Genomic DNA, 12,706 nt, shown 5'->3' on the forward strand with positions numbered 1-12,706 from the left:
AGTCTAAAACCATTTTAAGTGGTTAACATTTTTGAAGTTTTAGTTTTTTTTCCTTGAATGTAATTTTTTTAGTTTATTGTGTTCAATATAATGTTTAAGTATGAGTATTAAGGGCATTTATAATATTTCCAACAATTTAAGTCATGTTTTTAACTCTTTTGAAAAATTGAGGAGGTACTTTGGAAATTCTATAAAACATTAAGAATATTTCTTGAATTTATAAAAAATATTGAGAGAAATGTGGTTTTTAACTAACATTATATTTGATAGGAGGAGAGCGGTGAAGGAAAAGCGGTGGAGGGAGAAGGTGAACCTTTTGTTTAGGAGGATGGAGGAGAAGCCACCAATTTATATTTTCATATTAATAAAAAGATCCAACTAATTAACTTAAATTTAATTAAAAAGTTTTTTTATGCCCTAAAAAATTATTAACAAATAATAATTAAACAAACTACTATCATTCATTCTTTTTAACTTTCTCTTACTAAATAACATAAATAATTATTATAATTCACTTCATCGTCATTTCTATATCTATACCTTCCCTCGTACTAAACTTAAACTATAACAATAAAGAGGTATTTTTTGAGTTTTTTTAAATTGTGTCCACGTCATCTGAACATCACGCTATTGATGATGAAGGAGGCACCTTTTTTTTTTTTTTTTTTTGAATGATGAGGAAGGGCCTTTATCATTATAACTTTTATGTCTCATTCATTAAATAATTCAAATTTCAATTATTAAAAGTTTTAAATTTTTAAAAAATAATAAATTTAATTTTTTTTATTATAGTTAAAATTTTTAAAAAAATATTACATTTTAATTTAAATTAAAAACTTAAATTTATAAAATAAACAATATTTTAATAAAAAAGATCATTCTCCTCCACGTGTACGCGCAGGAGAAATAATGACTGTTTCCCAACCAAACGTTAAAAATCAAGGTTCATTTGGCAGTCCACCAACTCCAGGAGGGAAGTGATTCTTACTAAGAACTTTCCTAATTCACATAATCACATCACTGTTGTGGTGGGCATCATCACCACACCAACCAACTATTTTACTTTAATTGTTTGGTTAGATAATGAAACAAATTTATATCCATAAGTTTTAGGCCTCGTTCATTTCATCGATTTAAGTTTTCAATTTTAGATTTTTACAGTAAAAAATTATCAGAAAATGTCACACCTAACTTTTTCTGCTACAGTGAAAAGCTCTCAGAAAATTTCACATCTCAACTCGAATCCGCGAAGTGAACGGGGCCTTAAATTATCATTTTTTAGTATTGTCTATAAGCTTTTCATATCTTGTAATATGCAATCTTCTTTCTTTTAGTTGATGTTTAGAAAGTATACAATAACAATATAAATAATACCTTAGAATAAAAAGGATTTTTTTTTATTTGGCTAATGAGAGTGCTAAGGATTTTTTTATTACTATATATATTTAGCTTTATCGTAGTACTAAAGACTCCTAGCCTTAAAAGATTATTAACATTTAAAGTTTATTTAGTTTGTTGATTCAAATTTTTAATTAAAATTGAGATGTGACTTCATGTAAGAATATTTTATTATAACAAAAAAGTTAAATATGATTGTTTCTGAAAACTTTTTATTGTAGTAAAACTTAAATTCTAAACATAGTTATTCGGTGAAATGAACGGAGTCTTAACTTATATGTTATTCGTTGGACATGACATTTTGTATTGATGATCGCACCACTTAATGGCTTCCCTATGAGTACTCAACATGGTTTTGTGCCCAACCCAATCACTAAGGTCGATTTTTCTTTTTCATATAATATGTAGAAAAAAAAAATGTAAAATTATATTTATTTGGTATAACAATGACTTTTTAAAGGTTGGATAAAAGAGAAAATTTATGTATAATAAATTAATATAAAATCCTTTTATATTCATCATTATACATGATAATGTTACGTTTTTATTATCAAGATTGGTTCTTATAAAAAACCAAAAGACAAATCCTAAATATATTATAACCTGCTTAGCACCAAAACCAAGCCTACTGAAATAAATAAATAAAAGACAAAGGAAGAAAAGCGGGTGAAATTCCTTAGAGCGTTGATCAAGTTTCAGGAGTTGGTGTGCCCCTTGTCAGGTCACCGTCTCACCAACTTTCCCTTGTGTATTTTTTTTCTCAATCCCTTTCATTTTCATTTTCCTTATTCTAATATTTTTTCTCTTTTTCTTTCTGAATGGATATTAATATGTTTTCCGCTTCAAAAATAAGATTAATCCCCATAAGTATAAATTTGCATTATTACATTATGGAAGATTTCATTTAATTAGGTTAAAAAAACTATTTTTAACTTATTTAGTTTAAATATTGGTTTTTAGTATGTTTAAATAGACACCCTTAAACTTGCTTTTAACTTTTATGCTCTTTTAAAATAAGATACCTAGTTTATAAAAAGCTTTTTCATTTACCTTTTTAATAGAAAGAAAAATTGTCTTTCCACTTGTTAGTTAATATCTCGTTCATTTTATTAATTTGAGTTTTTAATTTTAAATTTTTAAAGTTAAAAACTCTCAAAAATGTCACATTTAATTTTTTTATTACAGTTAAAAATTCTCAAATAATATGACCCGTTCACTTCACCGATTCGAGTTTTGCTACAGTAAAAAGCTATCAGAAACAGTCACATCTAACTTTTTTACTACAGTAAAAAGCTCTAACATAAAGTCACATCTCAACTCGAATCAGCGAACTAAACGGACCCTCATATTTTAACTCGAATTAAAAACTTAAATTCGCGAGGTCTAAATATTTATAATAAAAAAATAGAAAAGTAGAAATATAGGTCAAAGAGCGAGATGAGCTATGGTTGGCGGGGGTAGGTGAGTGACAAGAGTGCCTGAACTAATAATGTTGTGTGTGGGCTAGTGCATTTTCTGGCCCTTTTTTTTTTTTTTCTTCTTTAAGACGCGACTGAACACACTAGTTCACCAACTCCAAATCCAACCAAAGCCACAAAGATTCTCTTCTCTCCCATCCCAAGTTTATTCTTCTCCATTTTCCTCTGCATTTTGGTAATTCTTCTTCTTCTTCTTCTTTCAATTCTTTTTTCCTGTATATATTACTCCCGTGATCATTTCCCACGTACGAGACGTGCACAACATGCTTCATTAGCGTTTTGTGTATTCATGAGTTTTGGGATTCTTGTCCAATTTCCAACATTATTTTCACGAACACAATTCCGGTATTCCCGAAAATTATTTTTATTTTAAGAGTTAAGAATGTTGATTTTAATACATTGGATTTGTAAAGATTCCCGTTATTTCTGTACTCGTTATCTGGTTTCTTAAGAATTTAAATTTAAGTCTTCAAAAATGCGGGAACGTAACTTTCTGTAACAACGGTTAGGAACCTTCTTTTGTTTTGAGCAAAAAAGAAGAAGAAATTTTTTTATGTGTTATTAACAAAAGATCATTTTACGTACTCATGAAAATTCCATAACCATATGACTAATATTTCTAGGCAAGAAAGAAGGAAAAAATAAATATAAGAAGAATGTATTTTTCTTTGTTTTTGTTAGGATTAAGCGTTTCCGAATTAGAAAGTGAGCTTATAAAAAACAAGCCAACTAATTTCCACCAAAACTAACATTTTGATCATATTTGTTCATTTTGTTTGGTCATCTCTCGCTCGTTCTTAATTCTTATCGAACATCTCTTATGGGTTCAGGTAGGACCCACGTCAGAAGCAAGATGATGATCGACATCAACGTTAAGGAATCAACTTTGGTGAGGCCGGCGGAGGAGACGCCACGTCGGCGGCTTTGGAACTCGAGCCTTGATCTGGTGGTCCCCAGCGTCCACACCCCCAGCGTCTACTTCTACCGCCCCACCGGCGCCGCCAACTTCTTCGACGTCGCCGTCGTCAAGGCCGCCCTCAGTCGCGCCCTCGTCCCATTCTACCCGATGGCCGGCCGGCTCCGCCGCGACGACGACGGCCGTATCGAGATCGACTGCAACGCCAAGGGAGTCCTCTTCGTCGTGGCTGAGACAACCTCTCTTATTGATGATTTCGGCGAATTCGCCCCCACGCCGGAGCTCCGCCGCCTCATTCCCTCCGTCGACTACTCCGCCGGCATCTCTTCCTATTCTCTATTGATCTTACAGGTATGTGTCGATATATATAGTATCGTGCATGTGCTTATTTTTTAAAAAAATAAATAAAAAATTTAGATCATTTCTGTGTTTCTTATTCGTGTGCGCAAGTTAATAGAAAAGAATTGTTATTAACGCTGTTTATAGAACTACACTCAAAATTAATAAATGATTTCTAAAATTCCATTAAATTATCGATGACCAAACCGTCTACTAATTAAAATTTTATTTGTAAAAATATATCTTTGTAGTTTTAGTTTTTCTCAATTAATCCTACGTTTTTTAGAATTTATAAAATATACTTTTGATTTAAAACTTATTGATAAAACTTATTTTGATTTTATAAAAATTAATCCTAATTTTTTTTTCAAATTCACAAAAGACATCTTTATAGTTTCTAAAAAATAGAGAGATAAATTGCAAAGTAGTTAAAATTAAGAGGTATATTTTTTTAACTACCCTAATTTTTAATTAAATAGTTATATGAAATGCAAAATCTAATCTTAGTGTTGCTAAAAACCTATTAAAACTAGAATGTTTTACATTTAATTTAACTTTGTTTTTAAGAAAAAACTGACACCAACTCTAATCCTAATTTTTGTGTATCAACTGATGTGATATGCGAGTTATTATTTTCATATTAGTGAATGTTTTAAACATTATCACATCAATTCATAATAAAAAATTACATTTATTAATAAAAAGATTACAACTCACATACCACATTAATTAATATACAAGAGTTAAGAATCATTACTCATAAAAAATATTGCATTGCAACAAGATTTAGACGTGGTTATCTCTTAAAATTTCTTAAGTTATTTATCAATTTTTAATGTCAATAATTAAAATTGTCAAAAAATTTAAAATTCAAGCGGTGACTTATTAAGGCCACGCTCATTTTACCGATTTGAGTTTTCAGTTTTAAGTTTCTACAGTTAAAAGCGCTCAAAAAATGTCACGTCTCTTTTTTTTTTTGCTACAGTTAAAAACTCTCAAAAAATGTCACATCTCAACTTAAATTAAAAACCTGAATCTGTGAAGCAAATGAGGCCTAAGAAAGAAATTTAGGGATTACAGTGACATAATATTCTTTTTTTAAAGAAATATTCATAATTTGACTAACAATGCTAATTAATTAAAAACAGAAGAAGAAGAAGAAGACTAATTGTGATTGCTTCGTGATTTTTTGTGGTGATTGTTTAATTGTTTCAACTTTGAAAGTGATTGAGGTCGTTTATCCCTTGACTTTAAAGTTCTCTCTCAATAGGACTGATTATTTCAAACTAGTTTAGGCAACCGTGATTTCTTTAGTCGTCTGAAAAAAAAAGTGGACAACATTAGGGTAGTGTTTGAAGTTGGTTTTGTTTTTGTTTTTCACGTTTTTTGAAAAAATAAAAATAAAAATGGGAGAGAAACGACGTTTGACACAATTAAAGATAAAAAAATAGAAATAAAAATGAATTTTTAGTTTAGTGTAAAATGAGAGAGAAATGAAAATTGACTTTTAATTGTTTTTCATTTTTTGTTTCTGTTTTTTCCTCTCTCGAGTACAGAAAGAGACATTAATGGATGTTTTTATACTGAAAATAATTTTTTGATAAAATTAACAAATATATTTTTAAAAATAATTTCTGTCTGAAAATATTTTTATTTTTATTTTTATATAAAAAATAAAATCATTTTATAACGAGTTTTAAATACACCCAAAATGTCATGCGCCCGTTTGTGTTTGACGAAATATACAAAAACGATTTGCGGGTGTGCTTTGTATGGATGATGGTTGGGGTGGAGGAAAAGTCAGTCACTTACTTGCTTATTTAATTTTATTTTCATGATAAGAAAAAACAATTTCTATTTTTTTATTGTTAAGGCCATCTTCTAGAGAGTTCCGGTTGTTTCAATCAATTAAAGGTTTTTGTTTCATATTTAACTTTTAATTTTTTTAAATGCATAAATATTTAACTTTTAATTTTATGTCTTGAATGAAACTATTTTCTTATTTTTATGTTTTTGTTTTTGTATGTAATAATAGCCGTTCTTTTTTATGTACACACCCTAAATAAAGGGCTTATATTGAAATTTATAGGCATATAAAGTTTTTTTTTTTTATGGAAAGCATATAAAGTTTTAAAGTTCAACTGTGAATATAAATATGAATATCGAAATTTTTGAATGAAGAAATGTAAGCATAAATGCTACAAAACGATTTGTAGACTTTAATTAAATAATTAATATTGTAAGCCAAAAACAATGAAAACCCACAACGTAAATAGTATGTTTAATTTATAATTAAAGTCAATTAGTCCTAGTTTCCTTAACATGAAAAATATGGTAATTTTATAGTTAACAGTCAATTATTCGCTTTTAATTTCCTTCTGATACCAAACAAAGAAAAGGATAACAATCTTTTTTTTTTTTTTTGGGTAGAAACCATAATCTTTTCTTTCTATAAACTATAACTCTTGTTTTAGGAAAGTTACAATTTATCCTTAATCCTTGCCTTCACGCTTCCTCTCCCTCTCCTTCCATCTTTTATTTTTCTCTTTCTTTTTCTTAATTTTGTAAACTTTTCCTTTATTTCTGCTTCGTTGATCTCTCTTTTTCTTTTTGACCGGGAAAAAAAAATACATTTATGGTTGCCATAAGCTAAAGACTATTTATTGATAGAAAAATAATTTCAACAAACTGTAGCTCTATCTCCGCAAACACCTTAAGTACTAAATTTCCATGCAAGATTTTGGTAGGTGTTACTAGTACTGCATTTTTTTAACATTATACTATATTAGAACTATATCAAAATAATTAAGTGTACTGATAGAATTTGATTATGATACAATGATTCAAAATTGAGCAGTATTTATAAGGTCTTTTTTAATATCTAAAATAAATTCTCCAAATTTCGTTCATGCTTGTAGTAATTTCATGTCCTCGTTGCTGAATTAGCTTGTCATTTTATTTTATTTTTTTTGGATTGTAATCTCTGTAGCTTACTTACTTCAAATGCGGTGGAGTGTCACTTGGTGTTGGCGTGCAACACCATTCCGCGGACGGTTTCTCCGGTCTCCATTTTGTCAACACATGGTCCGACATGGCTCGAGGTCTTGACCTTACAATTCCACCATTCATAGACAGGACATTGCTCCGTGCCCGTGATCCGCCTCGCCCCGCTTTCGAGCACGTAGAATACAAGCCTGCCCCAGCCATGAAAACCGCTCAGCCAACCAAAGACTCTCAATCTAGTCCTGAGACCGCGGTTGGTATGTTCAAAATGACAAGGGAACAACTCAACACCTTGAAAACCAAATCCAAGGAAAACGGCAACACAATCAACTATAGCTCCTATGCGATGTTGTCGGGCCACGTTTGGAGATGCGCGTGCAAGGCACGCGAGCTCCCCGAAGACCAAGAGACCAAGTTGTACATTGCCACTGACGGAAGGTCTAGGCTGCAACCCCCACTCCCACCCGGCTACTTTGGCAATGTGATTTTCACGGCCACGCCGATGGCTATGGCGGGCGACATCCAATCAAAACCGACGTGGTATGCCGCGAGTCGTATCCACGACACGCTGGCGCGAATGGACAACGATTATCTAAGATCAGCCCTTGATTACCTAGAACTTCAGCCTAGTCTATCGGCCCTCGTCCGCGGGGCCCACACATTTAGGTGCCCTAATCTCGGGATTACTAGTTGGGTTAGGCTGCCAATTCATGATGCTGATTTCGGTTGGGGCAGGCCAATTTTCATGGGACCGGGTGGGATTATGTTTGAGGGGCTAGCATTCATGTTACCAAGCCCGGCCAACGATGGGAGTTTGTCAGTGGCAATTGGTCTTCAACCTCAACACATGAAGGCTTTTGAGAAGTTGTTGTATGACATATGATGGAAAGAGATGCGTATGATGTGCCTGAGAATCTTAATTAGTCCCTCGTGATGAATCACACCAGATGGTTAATGTTTTCAGGTTTGGCATAAATTTTTAATGTGATTTTCTTCTTTCCTTGGTGTTTTTATTTTGTTTTTTTCTCAGTGAGACTCCTGCCTTATGATAATTGGCCCCCCCAAAAATCAAGCGCGTCGAATTAATGTTGTATATTATATCGGGACTTCTAAGTGATGATAAAGACTAATTTGAATTTACAATGCTTTTTTTTTTTTTTTTTTATATTTGGTTTTTAATTACAGGTTTATTAGAATGATGATAGTGTTTTAGATGCTATCCATATCTTCTTTTTTATTTGATTGAAAGGATAGAAAAGTTGGTCACCAATGAAATGGCATAGCTGGGTTTATTCCCATTCCATGAAAACATCAGGATTATTTATATTCCAGGTTTGGCATAATTTTATAAGGGTATTTTTGTGAAAGGATATCAATAGGGTGTTATGTGTGTTTAAGTAGCAGATGACCGATGACATAATACTCTGAGTAGTCTAAATAGTAGGAATAAGACATTTCTTTGTTATCGCTATAAATTCTTCTAACTTTACGCGTTTTTTCTCATAAAAATTTAAAAATAATTTTTTTAAAAATTAATATTAGTCTATATATTTCTACTTTTAGACTAAAACTAATATGGGGTAGAGTTTTTTAAAAATAGTACTTTTAGTAAGTCAGATATTAAGGGAATAGAATCGGTAATTTTTTCAAAATATTTAGATTCAACTTTTGTACGCACGGTTGGATTGGGACAGTTTGGGCTATTTTTTAGGCTGTTCCAAAGCCTCCAGCAAAATTTTGGACCCAAATGTCACAAAAATTAGGGCTCTCCAAATTGGGTTTGGGCTTGGATGAGTTAGTCTGCTTTGGGTCATTAAATTGGGCTTCTAGAATACTTAATTATAACGAGCCTAATTACTTAACAAAAATAGCAACCAAAAAAAAAAAAAACTAGAAATAGTAGAAAATAGGCCAATATGAAAAGCTTAAGAAAGTATATAGGCCAATTTTTAGTTATAAAAATTAATAGGCCATAATTTTTCAAGTTATGGTTCATAACCAGATAAATTATGAACAAACTTGTCAAGTTATGGTTCATAACCAGACAAGTTATGGACAACTATGGATAATAAATTATCAAGTTATGGTTCATAACCAGACAAGTTATGGACGAAAACAGTAATTTGGCCTATTTATTAACTTATGTAAACTATTGGCCTATTAATTTTAATTCATCTCAAGTCTTGGCATATTTCCCTCTTTCTCCCAAAAAAAAAACCCTCTAAAATAAAATAGTGAATGGTCGTATAAGAAAACATCAATCTCTTGGTCCTTGGACATAGTTAATAATGGAGTTCAAACATACTGAGCACTCCAACATCAATCAAATATTGCTCAAACATACTAAGCAGTCGAACACATCAAGCAGAAATCACAATAATCCAACATGAAGCACAATAAAATGAAGTCAAACATATAACAAAAATCCTAAATTATGGAGTACACTGTACAAGGTTGCTGAGTAGTCCAACATCAAACAATAGTCCAACATAAAGTATAATAAAACGATGAAGCCCCAACATAAAAACAAAATCGTCCAACATGAAGTCTCAAATCTATACCGTCCAAACTAAGCAAGAAGTTGAGTTATCTACAGAAAAATAAGTTGAGTAAATCAAATAAGTTATGATTGCATAATTTTTTTCCCCTATTTGGGAGAACAAATCAGATTCATGATTCCGAAGGGTAAATTATACCAATTAAAAAATAAAAAATATGAGAGAATTACTGAACTTATCTTTAAAATTGCACGACTCTTAATTTTAACTTTTTACTCTTAATTAATATCCTTTTGACTAATACAATTGTTTGATTAAAAATATATTAATCAAGAGTAAGAGAGAAAATTCTAAACTCGTGCATCTTGAAGGGGTATTTATCTTCTTTTTCATTTAAATATTTACAAATACTGTTTTCATCTAAAAATAACATGGGTTGCCGACCCGGTTAGGCTTGGCTCAAGTCTGACAGACCGAATGGAAATTTTACGGTGGGTTGGGCCGGGCCTGAATGGGAAAGAGACGGCCCATCTTGGCATGACCCAAAATTTTGTAAGGCATTACAAAAATATATTTAAAAAGAGGGCGTTTGGGCCGGGCCAAACATTTAGGCTCGAACCCTTGACACGGCCCGGCCCGGCCCAAAAATTAGGGTCGGGCCAAGCCTAGGCTAATAGTGGCGGGCCTCATGTCGGCCTTTTTAGTCGGCCTAAACTTACAACTCTAAACTAACATTATTGCATTTTCAGAGCCCAATATCAGAGCATTTTCAGAACACACACAAAAAATAAATAAATAAATAAACTCTAGGCAACTACAAATGAGAGTGAATCTCATACATTTTTTTAGGGTGAATCTCAGACATATAGCAACGTATTTCATGAGCAATGTATTTTTAGAACAAAAAAGAAAAAAAAAACAATATCAAGATTTAAGATTCTGATTTCGAGTAAGAACAAAGATAGAGTAAAGAAAAAAGGAATCACATAGGCTTTTTAGAGTTTGTTTGGTTGCAGTGGGAGAATGGTAATGGAATAGAATAGAAAGGAAAGATGATTCATTTGTTTGGTTCTACTTTTACAAATGCAATAAAATGAGATATTAATATTTTCATGTTGATAAAATTACCCTTCATGCTAATATAACTACTATCATATACCGTTCGGTTCGCTAATTCGAGTTTTTAATTCGAGTTGAGATGTAATGTTGTGTGAGAGCTTTTTACTGTAGCAAAAGAGTTAGATGTGACTGTTTCTGAGAGCTTTTTACTGTAGCAAAACTCAAATTCTAAACTCGAATCAGCGAAAAAAATGGGGCCATAATCATTTAATAACTAATATTATAGATGTAAAATTATATGAATATAATATATAATATAGTATATTATCATTTCTAATTATAGTATATTATCTATTATCTATTATAATATAAATTTATATTGTAATTATAAAAATACTTAATTATAATATTATAAAATATAATATCTGAATATAATTATAATATTATATATTTAAAATAATAAAATCTTAATTTTTATTATAACTATCATATTATTAATGAAAATATCACATCTATATCATATAATATAATATAACATAATCACTACACCACAAAAGGCCTTTTGTAGCTGACGAAAAACGCTATTAATCACTATCAATAGCGCTTTTTAGAGCGCTAGGACAGCGGGCGCTATTATAGGTCCTAAGAAAACATAGCGTTTCAAGAGAGTTATAAAAAGCGCTATAGAATTGAAGTATTATAGCGTGTAAGAAAAATTATTTTCTTATAAGATATAATTACATTATAATATAATATTAGTTATATTATAAATATTAATTTATGATTATAATATTTAAGGGTAATGATGGAAAAGAAAATTAAAAGAGCTTGGAATGGACATTCTTCTCGTATGAGAAAGGAATAATGATTCACCTATTTGATGAAAAAGTCATTTCATTTTGAATGGTCATTCCTTTTCCTAAATCCAACCAAATATAAGAATGAACTTTGATTCTTTTTCATTCCTTTCCATTCCCCCAACCAAATACACCCTTAGGGGGCGTTTGGTATGCAGTAATCTTAAGAATGAGAATGAAAATCTGTAATATTATCATGTTTGGTACAAAAATTATAATATTTAAATTCCCAGGAAAGTGATTACCATGGGATTCACTTTCCCTCATTTTAAGGTAATTTGAATACCACTCAACATGGTGTTATTCAAATTCTCAGGAATCTCAAAATCATGGGAATCTTATAATAATAATAATAATTATTATTATTATTATTATTATTATTATATATATTAATATTAATATTATTATATTATATTATATTTATTGTTATTATTTTTTATTTTATTTTTATTAATAATATTATTTTATTTTTTATTAATATTATTATTATGGATCTTCTTCCATACGAACAACCAAACACAGTAATGTAATATTTCTGAGAATTTGAAAAAGATTCTCATATAGAACCAAACACAATAATGTATTATTCATAGGAATCATATTACCCTCCATCACTTTCCTAGGAATATGATTCCTACTGATTCCCGCATACCAAACGCCCCCTTAGGGTGCGTTTGGTTGCAATGGGGGAATGGTAATAGGAATGGTAATGGAATAGAAATGAAAGATGATTCATTTGTTTAGTTTTACTTTTACAAATACAATAGAATGAGATATGAATATTTTCATTTTAACAAAATTACCCTTCATGTTAATATAAATAATATCATATATATTAATATAATCATTTAATAACTAATATTATATATATAAAATTATAAGGATATAATATATATAATTATAATTATAGTTATATAATTATAACATAATACATTATATTATCATTTCTAATTATAGTATATTATCTATTATAATATAAATTTATATTGTAGTTATATAAATACTTAACTATAATATTATAAAATATAATATCTCATTATAATTATAATATTATATATTTAAAATCATAAAATCCTAATTTTTATTATAACTATCATATTATTAATGAAAACATCCCATCTATATCCTATAAAAATAATATAACATAATATAATATTA

The 12,706-nt window shown here is 30.1% G+C and overlaps 1 protein-coding gene across 2 annotated transcripts; it reads left to right on the forward strand.

Annotated features, from left to right (window-relative positions):
* The first annotated feature begins 2,986 nt into the window (after window positions 1–2,986).
* Window positions 2,987–8,274, forward strand: LOC21401056 (shikimate O-hydroxycinnamoyltransferase). Of its 2 annotated transcripts, none has more exons than XM_010095759.2 (3): window positions 2,987–3,051; window positions 3,707–4,143; window positions 7,121–8,274. In XM_010095759.2, the coding sequence occupies exons 2-3, from the start codon at window positions 3,730–3,732 to the stop codon at window positions 8,015–8,017; spliced, it is 1,311 nt and encodes a 436-aa protein (XP_010094061.2). In that variant the 5' UTR covers window positions 2,987–3,051; window positions 3,707–3,729; the 3' UTR covers window positions 8,018–8,274. The 2 variants fall into 2 exon arrangements, with proteins under 2 accessions (XP_010094061.2, XP_024019836.1); XM_024164068.1 differs by lacking the exon at window positions 2,987–3,051 and adding an exon at window positions 3,088–3,221.
* The last annotated feature ends 4,432 nt before the right edge of the window (window positions 8,275–12,706 follow it).

This window comes from Morus notabilis, unplaced genomic scaffold (assembly GCF_000414095.1).
Source record: "Morus notabilis unplaced genomic scaffold, ASM41409v2 Scaffold235, whole genome shotgun sequence".
NCBI classification, from domain to species: domain Eukaryota; kingdom Viridiplantae; phylum Streptophyta; class Magnoliopsida; order Rosales; family Moraceae; genus Morus; species Morus notabilis.

Bases quoted from the DNA above. Each gene is read 5' to 3' on its own strand.
- LOC21401056 (XM_010095759.2), top strand. From the start codon at position 3,730: ATGATGATCGACATCAACGTTAAGGAATCAACTTTGGTGAGGCCGGCG. The intron at 4,144-7,120 runs GTATGTGTCGAT...TAATCTCTGTAG, and splicing joins ATTCTCTATTGATCTTACAG to CTTACTTACTTCAAATGCGG.